This window comes from Panthera onca, chromosome D4, assembly GCF_046562875.1.
Source record: "Panthera onca isolate mPanOnc1 chromosome D4, mPanOnc1 haplotype 2, whole genome shotgun sequence".
Classification (NCBI taxonomy): Eukaryota; Metazoa; Chordata; class Mammalia; order Carnivora; family Felidae; genus Panthera; species Panthera onca.
Window position 1 is genome coordinate 11,151,547 of NC_138351.1, and position 14,921 is coordinate 11,166,467.

The 14,921-nt window shown below is 46.5% G+C and overlaps 1 protein-coding gene across 2 annotated transcripts in view; it reads right to left on the reverse strand.

Annotated features, from left to right (window-relative positions):
* Positions 1 to 3,283, reverse strand: part of DMRT1 (doublesex and mab-3 related transcription factor 1) — a 107,718-nt gene extending 104,435 nt beyond the window's left edge. For both annotated transcript variants that reach the window (XM_060610129.3, XM_060610128.3), the window contains exon 1: positions 2,761 to 3,283. In XM_060610129.3, coding sequence (XP_060466112.2) covers positions 2,761 to 3,111 — 351 coding nt within the window. In that variant the 5' untranslated portion in view covers positions 3,112 to 3,283. The remainder of the gene's footprint in view (positions 1 to 2,760) is intronic.
* Between the last annotated feature and the right edge of the window lie 11,638 nt (positions 3,284 to 14,921).

A 14,921-nucleotide genomic window follows, 5' to 3' on the forward strand; every position in this document is an offset into this window, starting at 1 on the left:
GTGAGGGTGTAAGGGACCTAACCTAGGAGAGAGACTCCTCACGGTCCCTCTTCAATTTATCTGCTTTTAAATAACATTGTTAAAGGTTCGGGGGAAAAGTGTAAAGCAAATAGAAGTAAAGTACTTTTGCCTCCTACACGTAACAAAAGAGGAGTATTTCTGTTGAAACTGGACTATTGGTAAGAGCGAAATGAGAAAGTAAAATATCTCTACCTCAGCGGCCCAACTATAAGCCCAAAGTCGAAATCAAAATGGTTAACCAGAAACACAGTTACGATTTATATATTGTTTTAGGAAAACTGTAGTCCACATTTAGCAAACTGATTAACTTGAAAATAATTTCACTCACAACAAGAATCCTCGACTTACAAAACAAAATCCTTAAATAATCAAGATAAAACGACGAACCTTAAGTCTTGGATTCTCCATTAATAACTAAGTTTAGAAACAGAATATGAAAGATTTCACGGAAACAGCAGCAACAACAGCAAAAAAATACCCACAGATCTCTGAAATACGTCAATGCATGCTTATACCCCAATTTACACAAATCCCACGCGTGCACAAAATGCACAGGGTGTTTATTATATACGCCATAAACTAAGGACACTCTTATAAAGACCTCTCAAATATTTTACTTACTTTTTGAAGTTATTTATTTTGAGAGGGAGGGAGAGAGAAGGCGAGCAGGAGAGGGACAGAGAAGACCTCTCAAAGATCTTAAAGAAATGTTATTTAATCCAGAAAGGTGGGGCAATTGATTAAAACACTACCACTTGAAGGTCATATTTAAGTTCAATTTCACACACTCAGAACGAAAAGAATGGCCGTTATGGGAAATTTTAAAGGATTTCATGTAGCACAGTGCAAGCTTTCTGGTGCAGAAAATGCTGAAGTTTCATATTATAACAGTAACCCTGCGTCGTTTTTTGTTTTTAACATAAGCAAACAGGCTTTTTCCAAGTTGGTGCCCCTTTTAATAAGAAAGCTTATTCAAAATGAATGGCCCTATTTCAATACAGATTTTTAATTATATTTTGAGGACAATTCCCCTCTCAAGCATACTCTCCACACTAAATATTTAAGCTAACAACTAAATGTTCAGAATATTTTTCTACCTACAAACATAACTTCAATGCCCCTAAGTCTTTCTCAGTAAGCTCACGGGGATGCATTTTAACCCTCCATCAGTGTTCTCTCTTCACCCACTCCAGACTAAGCTAAAAACCCATAAGGAAACGAAGGAAAATAACCTGCGTGTCCATTCGCGACCCGTGAAGGCAACATGCAACCAATTTGAGAGACATTTGCAAAATTCAGACGGATATAAAAAGCACCGTCTTGTTAAATCGCTTATAGGAGTTCTTCTCCACGGAGGATATCTACACGATCCCAGTCAAAAGTAGCGCATCGTTAGTAAACATTTCTTTGGTATCTTTTAATCTTAAATAAACGGTCTTAAAAGGATGAAACAAATTTTAGCTGGAAAGAATGTATATTATTCTCCCCTAAAAATCCTTTCGGATACCAAGGACGCTATTTCCGTTGAAGACGCTAAACTGTCCTGCTTGGGATGCTTTAGAAAAAAAAAAAAAACAACTACAGATCTACCCTTAAACCCTTGCCATTTTCTCCCCTGAGCTGATTTTCAAATATCCTTAAGAGTGCTTTAAAACAGACTCAAAGGAACTTGGACCTGAGTAGGCCAGGTCCAGGCGGCAAAAGTTGAAACGCTAGTAAAATTTCCGCGGCTCAAAATGGCTGATGCGCGTGGCGCGGACCCGCGGGCGGCGAGCTTGGGAAGGGCGCCTGGAGGTGCGCGGGGACCACGCGCGCCGCAGCGACTTTTCCAGAAGGATCTCGCCACCCGCGCGGTACACGAAAGAGCGGCGGCCGCTGTGACCTCCGTGCTGCCCCCCCCTCCGCCCCCCGCAGTCTGCCGAGCGGGAGCCCTCCAGCACCCTCCCCAAAGTGAGAGCTAGTCTCTGCTCGGGGGCGGGGATCCTAGGGCCTCCGGAGCGGGGTGGGTTCCCCAACTCTGCGCTCAAACAGCGAGCTCGGAGATCCTCGGGACCGCGGGCGGGTTGGCCGCCCAACACTCTCTGCTCTGAAAGCGGGATCAGAGATCCTGGGAATGCTGGTGACCCCCCAAGAGGCGAACCCTGCACCTCTGTGCTCCAAGAAAACCATCAGAGATCCAAGGAATTCTGGGGACCCCCGAAGGCGCGAACCCCGCAACTCTCCTGGAGGACGGGGTCAGGGATCCAGGGACTCCGGGACAGAGCGAGCCCTGAAACGTACTGCTTGGAAAGGATCAGCCATCCTAGGGATGGATTCTGGGAACGCCCGAAGAGGCGAACCCCTCAACTGTCTGCTAGAGGGCGGGGTCGGGGATCCCGAGACTCCGAACGGCGCAAACCCAGCAACTCTCTGCTCTGAAAAAGGGCTGAGATCCTGGGGACCCCCAAAGGGGCGGACCCCCAAAGGGGCGAACCCCGCAACTCTACTTAAGGGCGAGATCAGGGATCCCGGGGCCTCGGGCAAAGCCCGCACCTCCCCCCTCCGCGGGCCGGATCGGAGACGACTCCCGGTCGTCCAAGGGTGGTGTGGCGCGTCGCGTAGCTGGGAGGCCTGGGCCCCCGCGGCCGTCAGCGAGCCCCACGGCCTCCCTCCAGAACCCCTGGACCGCGTGGCGCCCGCCTCGTTCGAGGGACTTTAAGCTCGGGGCTGATCCCCCTGTTCCTGGACGCCCGCACTCACCTGCGCGGCCATCACGCGCTGTCTCTCGGCGATCAGGTTGCACTTCTTGCACTGGCAGTCCCGCCACATGCAGAAGCGCTTGTGGCCCTTCAGCGGCGACGCGTAGCCGTGGTTCCTGCATCGCGCGCACTTGGGCAGCCGCGGGGACTTCTTGCCCCCGGAGCCCATGCCCGACGACCCGGAGCCGGAGCCCGAGCCCGAGCCGCCGCCGCCGCTGCCCCCGGCGCCCGCACCACCGGTGCTAGTTAGCTGCGGTCCTGCCGCTTTGCCGAAGCCCCCCGTCTTGCCCTGCGGGGGTGCCCCGGCCTCCGACGGTGCCGAAGGCTTGCTGAATGCTTCGTCGTTGGGCATGGTGCCCCAAAGAGAAGTGCTAGGACCCTCTGGACTCCTCTCTGGTCTGGAGCCGGCTGCAAGGAAAGAGCCCAGCCGACGGCGAGGCTCGGGAGCGGAAGGCGCAGAAAGCGTGCGCGCCGCAGCCGGAGGTGCAGCGGGAGTGGCGAGGTCGAGCCACACAACGCTCAGACTGGCGGGAGTGGGGAGGGAGGAGGTTGTGCCTTTTTTTTTTTTTTTTTTTTTTTTTTTGGCGCGCGCGCGCGGCGCCCAACTTTTAGATACTTTTCAGAACGTTCCCGGGACTGCCTGGGCGGGAGAAGGCGAGAGGGAATGCAGCCACGCCCACCGCCCCCCAACTCTGGCCCTAGCGTTCCGGCCGCGAGCTAGCTTGCACTGGCTGCAGACGCCGAGGGCACTGCTGCAGGGTGGCTGCAAGTGCAGCCAGAGATGCAGAGCCGCGGGGATCCTGCGATCTCTGTGCCCGCCCAGGTGCGAAAGCGCGCTGCACCAGCAGGAAGCTCAGCTCCCCAGGGCGAGGGCGTAGTTGTGCATCCTGGTCGTGCAAGCTGCTTGGAGGAGATGGAGACCACCCGGCGGGGTTCTCTCGCTCCCTTCCCCCATTCTCCAAGTTAGTTGGGTAAGGCAGAGGTTGGCAGAAGCCAACTCGGAAAGGAAAGCGCCTTCTGTCTCACTTAAGAGAACGAAGTATGAGATTGAAGGCCTGAGAAAAGAGAAGTCTCTGCACTTAATCAGCAAATGAGACTCTCACTGTGTGGGGCTCGATGGCACCAAAAGTTGGGCCTTTCTGTTCTCCAGTTATCCCTTCGTGCACTTATGTTCATTCGTTCACAGGATTTCCACCTGCTGGCTCCAGATAACTTTCAAATCTATAGCTCCAGCTCTTGTCGCTTCTCACTTTGGGGGCATACAGCTTCTTGCCTTGAGGCAGCTTCACATAGGATCTGCAGGCACGTGAAATTCAGCCTTTAAAAAAACCTCGATGGGGGTGGGGTGTGCTTAACAGATGTAGATATTTCTCAAAAGTCATCCCACACTTAAGATCTGTGCATTCACTGTAATTATCCCTCTAAAAACCGTCAGTCATCTTACAGCCTTCTCCCCACCCCCACCCCACCCATGTGTGTTTCCTCTCTGTTCACAGGTACAGCAAATCCCTTCCCAAGGCCCGCAGATCATTTCTTCCTACACACCCACGTGTCCCTGGAACACCAGCCCTTCCCTTGTCTGGATCTGCAGTAGCTCCCAGGGGTCTCCCTGTTTTCTTAGTATTCCAGTATATTCCATGAAAACATCAGCTGGCCCCTGCAGTGGTTTGGTATTGTTTGCCTTGTGAAAACCAAAAGTTAAAAAACCTAACGCTGTGTCTTAGAGGACTTTGAATGACCTCCCTCTGCATTTCTCAGCCTCATAGAGTTTCCACCCAGCATGGAGGACTGTTGTTGGTCCTTTACCTACCTGTTTACTTGGTGACACCTCCCTAACCCCACAACAGCCATTGTCCAGCCAGGGGGCTGCCCTAACATTGCCCTCCCCCCACTCTCCTTGTTTTCTCCAGTATTAGTTCTCAGGTTCCAAACTCTGGGCCCCCATGGGGGGGGGGGGTTAGGTCTGCAAAGGATGGAACCCACCCTACTTGGCTTTTCATTGAGGTGGTTATCTGATTACCCTCACTTAGCAAATGAGCATTTTTCACATTCTCCATTAGTGTTCTCTGCTTGCAAATTATTTTCTAAAGAAGCTTCTAGCTTTACATAATCCCTCATACTCTACCCATCGAGTCAGTGAAGCTCTATTCCGGACGGAGGCCAGGATGCAACCAATCATCTCGTTCTGGAACCTGTTACGTGATCACCACCAGTTTGTGGAGGAATACTGCCATTAAAACACACAGGCCAATTGCTGTTAGGTACCATTTATTTATCTTTTTCCATACATTTATACTTTAATACATTAGCTAGAGCAGAATTATTCCCAAAGGCCAATCCAGTTTTAGAGAATGGAGTAAATGCTGGAAGCAGTGACTGTCAAATCCCATGTTACAGGGGAGCCGCCCATCCCTGGGATCTGTGATGGAGGGGTTTAAGGCTACAGAAACGTTGAGGCTAGGACTCTGTGCGACCAAGGTGCTAACTCATAAAATGTGATGAAGCTAACGGCCTAATAAAGTTTTTATTCACAAACCACAGAGGAGGTACCAGGCGCAAGATGATCCAAAAGGAAAGTAGGGAGCGCCCGAGGATGAGCCGAGTGGCTCTGGATATTCCGAGTGGCCTGGCCTTCTTGTCTCCTTTCTTCCCGCCCCTCTTTCCAGAAACCAGATCTATGAAGGCTGATGATGCAGATCTCTATGTACTGAGGTAGAAACATGGTGAAGACATACTGATGAGCAGTGGAGGTGGGGAAGCCTGTTCTAAAACGTGGCAGGGTTAGGCAAAGACTTCTTAGATATGACACCAAATCACAAGTGATAAGAGCCAAAAAAAAAAAAAAAAAAAAAGCTAAACTGACTTTATCAAACTTCAAAAATCTTTGTGCCTCTAAGAAACTGAAAAGCCACAGACTGGGAGAAAATACTTGGAAATCATACCTAATAAAGGACTTGTATCTAGGATACATAAAAAAAAAAAACAAACTCTTGAGATTCAATAATAAAGAGACACCCAGTCGAAGAATGGGCAACATTTTGATTGGACATTTCACCGAAGAAACTATTCGAATGGCCAGGAAGCACATGGAAAGATGCTTGGTATCGTTAGTCACCAGGGAAATGCAAATCAAAACAACAGCGAGGTATCACCTCACACCCACGAAGATGGCTGTGGTCGAAAACATGGACAGTAGCAAGTACTGGGTAGGATGTAGGGAAACCAGAATTCTGATATAGTGCTGGTGGGAATGTAAAATGGCATAGCCATTTTGGAAAGCTTTACCATGTGACCAAATGATTTTGCCCCTAGATATCTACCGCAGAGACGTGAAAATATGAGTCCAAACAAATCCCCGGATGTGAATATCCACAGCAGCATTATTCATTGTAAAGAATCCCAATTCATCAACACATGAATGGATAAACAAAATATGGTATATGCATACAATGGAATATTATCCAGGCATCAAAAGGGATGACAATAGTGATACATGCTGAAGCAAGAATGAACCTTGAAAACATGCTAAGGAAAAGATTCAAAATACCACATATCGTATGTTCCCATTTATATCAAATGTCCAGAAGAGGCAAATCAATATAGAGAAGATAGACGAGCATTCACCAGGAGCTGGGGGAGGGATGAAAAGGAAGTGCAAACGGGTATAAGGGGTCTTTCGGGGGTGATGCAATGGTCTAAAATTGCTTTGTGGTAGAGGCGCCTGGGTGGCTTGGTAGGTTAAGCATCCGACTTCGGCTCAGGTCATGATCTCGCGGTTCGTGGGTTCGAGCCCCGCGTCCGGCTCTGTGCTGACAATTCAGAGCCTGGAGCCTGCTTTGGATTCTGTGTCTCCCTCTCTCTCTGCCCCTCCCCTGCTTGCTCTCTCACTCTCTTTGTCTCTCTCAAAAATGAATAAAACATTTAAAAAATAAAATAGTATTGTGGTAATGGTTGCAAAGTTTTGCAAATTTATTAAAATTATCGGTATGACTAAAACAAGAGAATTTTATGTATATAAATTATAGCTCAATGAAGCTGTTTATAATTTTGAGCTGAAAGGCAACAAACAAAAAACACCATGATATACAATGTGGCTCCATTTCTGAAATAGAAACTAATGTGGATTTATATCTGTTTGATAGGCTATTTAGTTCTCCCTGGGTTACAGGATTATGGGTGATAATCTTATAGTTTGTTTTTATTTTATAATTTTGCAAAGTCCATCCAGATTCTGGAACCCTCCATTCTGTCTCTTTTCCATGACTGTATGGTAAGAGCTGACATCCAGGTTTGGGCTGAGCTGGTGCAGCCTCAGTCCCGTGGTCAACCCCAATTTGCCAGCACTCTAGCATTAGAATTCAGAAACTAGGGGCACCTGGGTGGCTCAGTCAATTAGGCGTCAGACTTCGGCTCAGATCATGATCTCACGGTTCTTGAGAGCTGAGCTCTGTGCTGACAGCTCAGAGCCTGGAGCCTGTTTCAGATTCTGTGTCTCCCTCTCTCTCTCTCTGCCCTTTCCCCACTCATGATCTCTCTCTCTCTCTCTCAAGAATAAACACTGAAAAAAATAATAATTCAGAAACTAAGCTCATTTCACAAAAAATTATTATGTGTTTTGCTTTCTAACTACTATAGCTCAGTGGTGCTTACACTTTACTATCTGATTTTTATAAATGCTTAGGAGGCATTACTTTCACCATCAGAAAAAAAAATACATTATTTTATGAGCGAGGCAGTATAGCATCATAATGAAATGCCTAGCTTTGAATCCCAGCTGTGTGACCTTAGACAAGTTTCTTAACCTCTCTGTGTCTTAGTCTGTTTATCTGTAATAGGAGAATAAGAGGATAATAATAATATCTGCCTAAAGGATTGTTAGAAATACTAAATTAGTTAATACTCATGAAGTGCTTAGGAAAGTATCTGGTTCCCAGTAATAGGGTTATTATTATTATCATTATTGTTGTTATTGTTATTTCCATATTGGAAAGAAAAAAGAGTAGGGAGAAAGCAGGGTACATACACGTCTAACCTTCCACACGTTAGTATAATTTAGCAGGGGGAGCTATATTAGAAAGCACCAATGATAAATTTCATCTACTTTGCATTTTGTCCACAGGAAGCAGTCTTTGCCTGAGGTCTTCGTACAATAGATTAGAAGGAAAATTCTCTGTGGTGCTTCTAACCAAATATATGAAGCTAGATACTATACCAGTCAAAATACTCAGCTCAAGGGTCAAGCGTGGAGCCCTGAGTCTACTGGCCTGAACTAAAGCCTTGGTGTGCATCTGTGTGTGGGCAATGACCCAGCGACCGGTATGAGCAGGAGTCTAAGGAGGAATGAGAGCAATAGAACCTGAGGCACGGCATGCAGGGGGGCCTGCCATTAAGACCACACTGCCCCATGGCCTGCAGTCACGCAGGATGTGAGCAGGCACAAAGGAGAAAACAGGACCTTCTAGGTCGTGGGAACAACGGATGGAAGGCTGGACACGGGGAGTGAGCCTGTGGGTTGGGGGAGAGGGCACAGGCATGCCAGTCTGGAACAGAGGAGTCAAGCTGGAGCCCAGCAGGAGATAAGGTTGGAAAGATAGCGTGGCACCTTGCCTGCCAGTGAGGAATTTGGCTTCTATCCTATAGGCAAACGGAGAATGATGAAGGTTTTTGTCCTTGAGGTGTTTGGGGAATAAAAATGGTGGGTCTGCTAATTACTGTGTGATTTGAACGAACCACTTAATGTCTCTGAGCCTCCCTCTCTTCATCTGGAAATTGGAGAGGATCTGAGAATTGTAATGATGCAGTGACTACCATACGTCAAGGGCTGAGTTTGGTGCCTGCAAGAGAATAAGCACGATCCGGGTGTGAGCAGGTGTTTCAGAATTCCACAGGAGGAATCTTGAAGCACAGAGGGGACATGAGGGGAACTAGGAGGCAGGTTTTAGGATCTGGACAGGCTGCTAATTCTTCCTGAGTAAACAGGTCCTGACAAAGTCAGTAATTAGGAGCCCCGCCTGGAACTTGGAATTAAGTGATGGAACCTCTGAGTAGCTAACATCTGTCACAAGGCACAATGCCCCCCACCTTATCTGAGCATCTGGGACCCGTCCCGTCCCCGAGGAAGACTGACACAGTAAGGTAGTGCAGGAAGAGCGGCACAGGTGGGAGCCAATGGGAGGGAGGAGACAGCACACGGGAGGCGGGGCTCTGAGTTAACTCGGTGCAGAGGCTTGCTGCTTGCAGGAGCACCCCCCCCCCCCAACCCTGCCCCGGGCGTCCGATTTTCTAAGACCATGCAAGGATTGATTTTCCCAAGTAACGCCCTGTGGGTCATCAACACAAATTTAAATCCTGTTCTAGTCCTTACTCTTTGTTTAAGCAAAGAATATAAATATTTGATTTTTTTTTTCCCCAGGAAAAATTGTTAAAATGTAAATATTATGACATTTAAAGGGAAAGCTTGGGGCACCTGGGTGGCTCAGTAGGTTGAGAGCCTGACTCTTGAATTCCGCTTTGGTCATGATCCCAGGGTCCTGGGATGGAGCCCCAAGACGGGCTTTGGGCTGAGTGTGGAGCCTGCTTGAGATTCTCTCTCTCTGCCCTTACCCCCCCCACTCCCCCGCCACCTCTTTCTCTCTCTAAAATTTAAAAAAAAAAAAAAATCTTTAAAAAAATGAAGGGAAAGCTTAAGTTATGTGGGGGAAAAAAATTACTTAACCTGATAGTCAAATGAAGTGATCCAGAAAAAAATACTCATCATCCAGAGAAATTTAAAAATGTATTTTGAAGATAACTATAGAGGATTTTTCAGTCTTAATTGCTGTTCCGAAATTGTCAGCAGCATCTTGACCCTTTTATATTAAGCTAAAGAAAAAAAATGGCTTGCCATTGTAAGTTTTTCTTGTAGGATCAATTGTTTAAAATGTCAAGAAGAAATTTGGTTAAAAATATTTATTTTGGATGGGAATTGAAGAGTACACATATCATGATGAGCACTAAGGACTGTATAGAATTACTGAATCACTAAATTCTACACCTGAAACTAATATTCCACTGTATGTTAACTAACTAGAATTTAAAATAAAAAAATTTTTAAAAGCTTAAAAAAATAAAATATTAGGTCCAAAAAATTTATTTTATAAAATTTATTTTGGTGGGGAGAGAAAACAGTACACCGGGGCACCTGGGTGGCTCAGTCAGTTAGGTGTCCAACTTGTGATTTCAGCTCAGGTTATGATCTTAGAGTTTATGGGTTCAAGCCCCATGAGGGGTTCTGTGCGGATAGCATGAAGCCTGCTTGGGATTGTCTCTCCCTCTCTCTCTCTCAAAATAAAATAAAAAAATAAAAAACTTTACATTTATTTTCAATGTTTGTTTTTTTTTTTTTTTGTTTTTTGTTTTTTTTTTTGAGAGAGACAGAACATGAGCAGGGGAGGGGCAGAGAGGGATACAGAATCCAAAGCAGGCTCCAGGCTCTGAGCTGTCAGCACGGAGCCTGTTGCTGGGCTCCAACTCACGAACCATTAGATCATGACCTGAGCCAATCAAGACCTTGACACTTAACCAACTGAACTACCCAGGAGCCCCTAAAAATAAAATACTTTAAAATCAAAGGTGTCTAGGGGCGCCTGGTGGCTCAGTCGGTGGTGTCCAACTTTGGCACAGGTCATGATCTCATGGTTCATGGGTTTGAGCCCTGCATCGGACAGTTCAGAGCCTGGAGCCTGCTTCAAATTCTGTGTCTCCCTCGCTCTCTGTCCCTCCCCCGCTTGTGCCCCCCCCCCCACTCTCTCTCAAAAATAAACATTAAAAAAAAGTGTCAAATTAAAAAAACTTTTTAAAAATTTATTTCAAGAGAGAGAGACAGAGAGAGAGAGAGAGAGTGAGCGTGCACACATATAAGTTGGGGAGTGGCACAGAGAGAGGCAGAGACAATCCCAAGCAGGCTGTGCATTATCAGCACAGAGCCTGAGTCGGGGCTCAAACTCACAACCTGTGAGATCATTACCTGAGCTGAAATCAATAGTTAGATGCTTAACCGACTGAGACACCCAGGTGCCCCTACTTTTTCATGTTAATAATCCCCCTGAAATTACTGTCTATTTAAGTACTTTCTTATACAGCTACTGCTCTGGTAAATGGAGGCTCTTGCAAGGGTTTTCCTGTGCCTTCTGCCATCACAGATTTAAAAGACCAGAGGAAACAGTAATCACAAATCTTGAAATAACTTTTCACTTAAGAGTTTCAAATGAATCGGAAGTTAAAATGTATATCAACAAAGGTGCTCAGATACATCTCCCATGGGGTTCAATGGCCACTCTCTGGCCAATTTGTGAGTTTGCTACCAAAATAAAAAGAAGATAAACAGATAGATTCAGAGTGCAAATACTGCCAAGATAAATAACAATGTAAGTATGCTTGGATTTTTACCACGGGCCATTTCAGGAGGCAGAAGCCGTTGAGAATAGTAAAATGAATTATTTTGTGGCTGATTCAAAGTTTAAAAATTGAAACCTTTAGTAGACACATAGATCAGTTATTATGTGCTTTAGCAAACTTTGTGTTATTGTTATTGTTGTTTTCCCCCAAAGAAGGCCTTGTCAGGTTTCTCCTTTCCCGGCAAATGGAAGAAAACTACAGTAAGTTTTAGAAATCTGGTATAAAAACAAAAATTTGTCTAATTCAAGAAGGAATCTTCTATTCTAGAATCTTCTAGCCAAGAAGCTAGAGAGTGAGGATGACTGTGTTACTGGATGCCAACAATTAGACTGAGCCTACTGATTGCAATTATTAGCACAAATTATTTTAAAATGACCTGTAAGTCTAAAATGGCAAAAGAAATAATTATACATTTCTATACTACTTTCATAAATGTTGCTTCAAGTTGATTACTGTATATGGTTATTGTCACAGTTGGCTACTATGACTTGAAGGGTCAGAACACCCCTAACCAAATGTGACTTCAGAACACTATAAAGCATGTATCCGGTGCTCAGAAAACAGGACAAATGTGTAAAATATTTCACCAAAGAAAACATCAGTAACCGTTCAGCTCAGGAAAGGTCGTGAGTTAGTGCAGGATTCATCCCCAAACGAGGATGACATTAAGCACTAAGGAGTTTAGAAGACAAACACACTGAAGACTGGAGGGGGTGCTGGGGGGCTTCTTGGAAGAAGCAGGCTTTCAGGAGAGAAGCATTGGGATTAATGAACCAAATCAGGAAGGGGTGGTAGACAGGTACAAACTAGAATCACACCTTCCAAAGGGGGAAACGGGGCTGTCTCATGATGGGGACATTCAGGCAGCCTCTACTCTGTCCTGGAAATTTTTGTCCCCACGGTGCGCACTTCCTCCAGCCCCCATCATTCCTCACTGCCCTACTTGGATGGGCATTCCTAATGGACACATCTCTCCTGCTTTCAGTAGACTCAGGAGGCACACAAAGCCCTTCTTTGCCTTTAGGAATCTTACTGAGACAAGGATGGAGTACTTTTAATTTACTATTATTTACAAATACTCAGAAAATGGGTACCCGGGTGGCTAAGTTGGTTGAGCATCCGACTCCAGCTCAGGTCATGATCTCAGGGCTCGTGGGTTGGAGCCCCACTTCCGGCTCTGTGCGTGAAGCCGCTTCAGATTCTGTGCCTCCCTCTCTTTCTTCCCCTCCCCCACTCGTGTTTTCTCTCTCTCTCTCTCTCAAAAATAAATAAACATTACAAAAAATACTCAGAGAAGCTGGGGCAAACAAGGAAAGAAGCCCAGAGTGCCATAAATGGACACACCCCTGCTTGCACACACCCCAGTTCCTGGGGACTCCCAAGGGAAGGGTCACCCTCTAGGGTTCCACCAGCCCGCGGCCATGTTTGCCACCGCAAGACAGGCATCATCTTTACACAGTGCCTCTGCGGGCCAGTATGTTTGGCCCACAGGACTGGGTCATCTTGCACACATGCACCGGTGTGGGGGGGTGGGGGGTCCTGGGTGGGGCAAGGAAGCTTCCTCCTGCTCCCTTTCAGGCCCTATTTCCTGCCCAGAAGAGCCCCTCCTCCACAGTGATTGACAGGTAGTGTCTGTGTGTCCTCCCCCGCCCCTCCCCCCACACGCACAGCTGTGCGCTGAGAGTGGTCTCCACGTGGGAGGTAGGCACCAGCACAGTGGTGTTGGAGGTGACAGGTGGTGGGACGAGAGGGTGGGATTGGTAGCCTCATACCCAGAGAATACGACCAATACTCTGTTAAGCAGGGGAGCCAGATAAAATACATAAATATTGCATGGGACATACTTACACTAAAAAATATTACCCTTGTTTATCTGAGATTGAATTTCAACACAGAAACAGGTCGAATTTCTGTATTTTAACTCGCCAAATATGGCAATTCTAATTTTACCGGTTCTTGGAAAAATGACTTCCCCCAAGTCTTCTTAGAAGTAGGGAAAAAAAAAAACCTTTAGTGCCAGGGGTCCTCCAGCTATATCCCCATATGCCAAATTCAGGTAACTGTATGTTTTGTACAGCCAGTGGGCTAAGAATGTGTTCTACGTTTTTCTGAAGCTTTATTTATTTTGAGAGAGAGAGAGAGAGCACAAGTGGAGGAAGGGAAGAGACAGAGAGGGAGAGAATCCCAAGCAGGCTCCCTGCCATCAGCAAAGAGCCTTATGCTGGGCTTGAACCCATGAACTGTGAGATCACCACCTGAGCCAAAATCAAGAGGTGGTTGCTTAACCAAATGAGCCACCCAGGTGCCCCTGGGTTATACATTTTTAAATGAGAAAATCAAGAGTACAAGTTTTGTGGTACATAAAATTACATGAAATTCCAATTTCGGTGCCTGTAAATAAAGTTTTATAGGAACACAGTTCCACTCACTTCTTTATGTACTGGCTCGTAGCTGCTTCAGAGATAGGAGGGGAGGGGCCAGGAGTGGCAACAGAGGCCACATGGCTCACAAAGTTTAAAATATTTACTATTTAGTCCTGTTACCTAAAAAGATGTATGAATCCCTGCTATGGATTTTCTTTTTCTTTCTTTTTTTCTCTGTTTCTTTTTTTTTTTTTTTTTTTTGAGACTCCCAGTATGACTTAAAAAACAAATGACAGTATTTCCAACTGGGAAAACACATTTGGAGGTACACTGAAAGTCTTCTGTGGACAGCAGGCTTGGTTTAAAATTGTGCTCCAGGGGTGCCTGGGTGACTCAGTCCCTTCAGTGTCTGACTTTGGCTCAGCTCATGATCTCAGGGTTTGTGAGTTCAAGTCCTGCGTCGGGCTCGGTGCTGACAGCTCAGAGCCTGGAACCTGCTTCAGATTCTGTGTCTCCCTCTCTTTCTGCCCCTCCCCTGCTCACTCACTCTCCCTCTCAAAAATGAATAAACATTAAATATATATATGTATATATAATAAAATAAAATAAAATGGGGCTCCAGTCTTTACCCCTCAGGGTCTCTCCCTGCCAAGCCCCTGCTGGCTGGTAGGTTGAAGGAAGAACATGACATAAGCCCTCTCTTGCCCCAGCTCGCGATTACCAGGGGAGACAGACACTTAAATCAAGGGCTCTACTGGACGTGTATTAAGGAAGTCTATCCGGGCTCCTGGGTGGCTCAACCAGTTAACTGACTTCTTGATTTCGGCTCAGGTCATGATCCCAGGGTGGTGGTACTGAGCCCTGCGTCAGGCTCTGCACTGAGGGCGGATCCTGCCTGGATTCACTCTCTCTCTCCCTCTGCCCCCTCCCCTGCTCATGCTCTCTCTCATAAACAAACAAACAAACAAATAAATAAAATGGAGTTGAGAAGGGGCACCTGGGTGGCTCAGTCAGTTAAGTGACTGACTCTTGATCTTAGCTCAGGTCTTGATTTCAGGGTCCTGAGCTAAAGCTCAGCATTGGGTTCCGGGCTCTGGCACCCTGCCACTTGCAGACCCCAACAGGAAGAGACAGTACCTTGCATTCCCCGCAGGAACAAGCCTGTACTTGACTATTCCGGCGGGAGGAGGGAAGGTTTTCTCCTTACCCAGGAACGGCCCAGCCAATGGGAGACAGTCACAACCCAGCCAATGAGGAGCCAGTATACTTCAAACTCCCAGTTTACCCCAATGGACGCTTTGCTTATTGCAGCCCCGCCCAAAGCCCGCTTTTCCTCTATAAAAAGGTGTTTCTCCCCGTTGTT